Source organism: Bison bison, unplaced genomic scaffold, assembly GCF_000754665.1.
Source record: "Bison bison bison isolate TAMUID 2011002044 unplaced genomic scaffold, Bison_UMD1.0 scf7180017864244, whole genome shotgun sequence".
Lineage (NCBI taxonomy): Eukaryota > Metazoa > Chordata > Mammalia > Artiodactyla > Bovidae > Bison > Bison bison.
Window position 1 is genome coordinate 697,832 of NW_011494816.1, and position 5,304 is coordinate 703,135.

Genomic DNA, 5,304 nt, shown 5'->3' on the forward strand with positions numbered 1-5,304 from the left:
GCCGTGCCTAGCACGTGACGAGCAGTCATGTCATGGTTACTGGATGCTCAGCACCTTTTTGAAATCAGAATCTCATTCTTGAACCCTTTAGCAGAGCCCGGAGGCTGGACTGGGAGAACCTACCATGAGGGGAGGAGCCCGTGTTTTTAAGGAACGCACTCTCAGCCCCCGGGGAAGGCCTGGGAGCTGTTTGGCAGTGGGACTGCTCCAGCCTGTGGAGTTCAGCTTACCTGGGGCATGGTCCACGTGTGGACTGACACTTCTGTACAGATTTTAGGAAGTAAAGCTGGTGGCAGACTGTTTTGTTACACACACATACAGGAGTGAGTGAAGATAAAGCTGTTGCTTTCTCTATGATGCTACAAAAGAAATTCCTTTGGTTTTTATATTGAAAAAAAAAAGCAAGCTGCCTTTAGATATATGGGGGCAAATTTTTAATCTTGCAGTAACATTGAATAGAAATATCAAGTTTAAAATGATGTAAAAATATGTGACAAAAATTCCTTTTCACTGTAAAATAGTAGTTAAAGAATTCAGTTTACACAGACCTTTGTATTTAATATGTCTCCCTATTTGTATAGAATTTCAGGTGGGTCTGGATGAGAGCCCTGGGCATAAACTTGGATCTTAATGAAATGTTACCAGGATCAAAAATTGGGAAATTAAGCTCTTTAAGGTATTTTTCTGATAAAATTGAGATTGAAAGAGCAATAAAAAAAATACTATGTTCTCTAGAAGTATAGAGTGCATTCTTTGACATCAATCACTAATTGTTCCCAAAACAAATTTTACAAAGAGCAAAATAAAAAGCACTTTAAGATATGATTTTATTTAGTTTGACTTCATAAAATCTTTTTAATGCTTGGAGACATATTGAATAAACTGTAGTCTTAAATCATGTGACCTGCAATCATTTGCTTTTGCTGGAAACTTAATTACTAAAACCCTTGGTACTGGTTGTATATGAAGTTAAATATTTGAGTTGAGAGACACTGCTTTGTGAGTTTCTGGACGTTTTACCGCAGAGAAGGAATAGGAGACTTGATTTCTCCTCATCATGATTGACTGACACTGAAAAGATAAGGATAAGAAAGAACTCGCAAGCCACTGAACAACCACCCATTTAGCTGTGTTTCCCAGGTCTTGGCGCCATTCACTCGTTTCAGGTTAGCTGCCAGCCCACTCCTTTTTCTGGAGTGGAGAGGGGATGCCGACATGGTTCATATATTGTGTACCTTTGGGGTTTTGAGTCACTGCACACATTTTCAATCCTGTTTCTCTTTAGTTGCGTGCTCTGCCTTGTTCTGTGCTCCCACGCACAGGACTAGGGGAGCCTCTGGAAGCACTGAGCAGCCCCAGTCAAGGGTCTGCAGAGTCAGAGAGGCGCAGAGGACGCATGCCGGGGCTGACAGCTGCTCCTGCCGCGCACTGCAGACTCTGTGGCCTCACCGCCGAAGGTGCAGTTACAGTGCGGCCAGGCTGCAGTCTGTAATTGCAGGACTGGCCAGTGGTGATGTCTGTCAAAGACACCAGCTGGGTGGAGGGCCAACACCTCAGAGCAGAGCTGCGCCCCAGAGAAAGGGCCGGAGGTCCTTGGCAGATTTTATGTGGTTCTGATGTTCTTGCAAATTCAAATGTGATGTTTTAAAGTGGATTTTTGAGTCCATGAATACCCACACCCTGCTGCCCCCCCACCCTCTCTCTGCCCTCCTCCTCACAAAGCGACCCCGCGGGATGTGACCTTGAAATGCCAGCCACGAGGATATGGCGCTGGCAGCTGCACTCAGGAGCCCAGATTCAGGAGTGAAATTGCCACTTCTGTCCCTTATTTCCTATGGAAACAATGCCTTCCACAGCCCCCAGCACCTGCTATCCTCACAGTAGCGTTCATCGGGACCAGGACTACCCGTCGCTGACACGAGGCTCCTGGTTGGTTTTGCTCGCGTTGTTGCTGCAGTGAACATCACTTGCCCTTTGCCAGTAACCTTGATTTCCCCATGGCTGCAGTCTGCCAACCTGCTGATGACTTTTTTTTTAATGTCATACAACAAAGTGACAGTTACGACAGGCTTACCTTGGAAGAGGTTCATTTTTACTGCCAATCTTTTTGGATGAAGATGTTTTTATAAATCTTTCAAAATGGTCTGCAAGTCGAATAGGAATTGCACAACTAAACCCAATGCTGTGTGTCCTTAAGAAGCTCCCTTCATGAGATCCTTCTTAGGATGGCCAAGTCAGTCCCTTAGAGACGTCCTGGGAAAGAAAGCAAAGGAGCCTTCGGACAGGCATCCCAGCCTGTGACTTCCCTGGAGCCCACACGTGGGCCCAGAGCACATGTCACCAGACTCACCCTCTCTTGCTCCACCCTCCCTGCAAACATCAAGGTGTGTGCAGTTACCTTTTGAGCTTGGAACAGGCAGACTGGAATTTTCCTCTGCTACCTCTTGTGTACAAAATCTTGTTTATACAATTTCAAAAAGAAGTAGATAAACTAAGGAAGAAACTTCATTCTAAATTTGGTTCACTGAGTGGCAGAGTTCTTAGCTTCTAAAGGTATAAAATAAATTTTTCAAAAACAGAGTTGGAGGCTCACTGACATTTTTCTGTGTATACCAGAAAATGGCTGTGGTTGGGGGAGGGGTGCCAGGGGCCGGTGACCTGGAAGGAAATAGTGCCGATTCCTTTTCATACTTTGTACTAGTGATGTGAATAGGGTCCATTCTTTAATGATAAAGGGCAGTGGGTCTTTTTCTAAGCTTTAGTCCCTCTGGATATCTTGACCATTTCAGGATTCACTTGCAAAGCTGGATAAGGATGTGCAGAGCTCAGACCAGTGGCCTGCAGCTGTCTTCCCCTTAGCTTTCAGGCATCCCCGTGGTCCCCAGCATAAATCACATCCCTGATCAAGCTGGATTTCTTGTTGGACCCCACGGGTCTCAGCCTCACCCCTGATGCCCTGCCTCTGCCCACATGGTTCCCCTCTCCTGGGCTCTTTGCTGCTTCAGCTACTCTGCAGTCCACACCCATTCCTCCCCGGCTCCCAGTGACCAGCTATCATCGTCTGCAAAAACCAGGTGTTCCCTTTTCTCAAATCTTAGAGCCTTCTGGGTATGAACAGCTAAGGAGCTAAACTCTGGCTCTTGGGTGATGGGGAGAGGGGTCTCTGGCATGTACCACAGATAGGGTGCCACTGGGCCCACTTACACAGATATCCTCTGGCAGTCGGGTCCTTAGCAGCTGGCAGGTTTTGAACACTTTCCATGACACTAAGTTGTCCAAGTTTGAGAGGACTTCTGCCTTTGCAGGTCCATTCCCTGATCCCTTATAATATGAGCTGTTTCGAGCTAGGCCTTGCTCAAGGCAGCAACACTCGCCAGCCTCAAAGTGGGGCTGGGGGTGGGGGGCCACATTGCATGGGGTGATTATTATTTTTGCAAAGTGGAAAGTTCTGAGACTGTTCTTAATTTCAAATCATGAAAAATGACCCTGGACATAATTCTCATTACAGATGCCTCAGCCACTCATTTAAACCTTTGCCATAAACATTGACTCTGTGCCAGGCCCTGGGAGAGGAGAATGGAAAGGACACAGGGACCCTGAGCACCTAGAACATGAGGCACAGGATGCCAAGGAGGGAGAACCTTGGTTGCTGGGGGGGACTTGGAAATTACAGGCAGACTCCAGTTTTATCCCAGCATAGGCTTAAGTACTCAAATACTTATACTCAAAGTACACATACTCTTCAAAGTCTCAGTTTGCTCAACCATCCCACACACTTATCTAGCACCTCATATAAGCAAGGTCTCATCCTAGATGGTCAAATTCAGGCAAGAGTCATGATTAAGTTGGTTTTGTTTTAAAAAGTCACCATATAATAAAACTGCTACAAAACCCGGAATAAATATCCTCAAATTACAAAAGGAAAACAGATTCAGAAAAGGTGCTGCTTGTAAAAAGGCAATAGAGAAATGCATGTTTCTTTGCTTGGGTAGAGGTGGGGTTGAGGGAGCGCAGAAGGAGAGTTGTGCCTCCCGCCTCCTGCCTGCATCCCTCCAAAGGCCTCTCCGCTCAGGCCCCAGTGCTCTCTCCTGGCTCACAGGGTCTGTGTTCCCCTTCAGAGCCTCGGCTCTGAAGATAGGTGGCCCAACTGGTGCAGTAAAAAGTCTTGACTTTAAGACCAAATCTGGGTTTGCATCGTGGTCCTACTTCACTTCCTGGTGAGCTAGGTGAGCACCCACCTCCCCGTCTCTGGTTCCCAGGTTCCTCCTGAATCAGGGATGACAGTGTGTGCTGTGCAAGGCAGGCGTGGACCCGGCGGGAAGCCGGATGGAGCTGGTGGCCCTCCGCTGCAAGTGCAGTCAGCCTTTGGGTGCTATCCCCCTCAGGCTGATGCCTGGGAGGCTAAACCTGGACCAGAGCAAGGTGAGGACAGCCAAGAGAATCAAAGGCATGACCCCTGAAAACCTGGGGCACATCTGGCTGCATCTCTCGTGCTGTTGGTAGTGGCTCAAGGTATGGGTAAAAGAGGTTTTGTTTTTTTTTTTAATGAAACACAGATGAACATTTTTAATGATTAAAAGATACAAGTCACAAAGATAAACATCATCATATACCATAAGACACCTTAACAACAAAGATGACAAAGCAAAAATCAGAAGAAACAGAAGGGAAAAGAAAGCCATAGTGAGACATACTAACATTTTTTCTGAGAATGTTTATCATGTGCAGAAAAAAAGAGCATCTTGAATGATGTCATTAATGTATTTTTATCTAATTAATGTATATTAATCATAGGCTTCCCAGGTGGCCTAGAAGTTGCAGGAGATGCAGGTTCAATCCCTGGGTTGGGAGGATCTCCTGGAGAAGAAAGTGGCAACCCACTCCAGTATTCTTGTCTGAAAAATCCCACAAACAGAGAAGCCTGGAGGGCTACAGTCCACGGGGTTGCAAAAGTCAGACATGGCTGAGCACACACCACCATATTAATCATATCCTACACAATTACACTTAAAATTTTATATCTCATACAATGTTAGTAGATGTCCATAGAACATTTAGGAAAACTGGCAAGAAGATAAACATTAAATGTCAAAAAGTAGAATTCTTTTTTGTGCATGTGATTCAGATATACACATGTATTATTTTTGAAGTTTTTTTCCATTATAGGCTATTACAATATATTGACTATAATTCCCTGGAGAGTTAGGAATTTTATCAACAAAAGCTGTCTTCAGGAGGTGAGTCCTAATGGCAGAACTCAGAGGGCCCCGTGGAGATCAAACTGATGGAGGTCTTTAGAAAAAG

General features: G+C 45.5%; 1 protein-coding gene across 1 annotated transcript in view; it reads left to right on the plus strand.

Annotated features, from left to right (window-relative positions):
• USP24 (ubiquitin specific peptidase 24) overlaps window positions 1-2,580 on the plus strand; it is a gene marked incomplete at its 5' end in the record, with an annotated part of 155,372 nt that extends 152,792 nt beyond the window's left edge. The window contains 1 exon segment of the mRNA XM_010847192.1: window positions 1-2,580. Within this exon segment, the coding sequence (XP_010845494.1) occupies window positions 1-82 (82 nt within the window).
• Window positions 2,581-5,304: the final 2,724 nt, after the last annotated feature.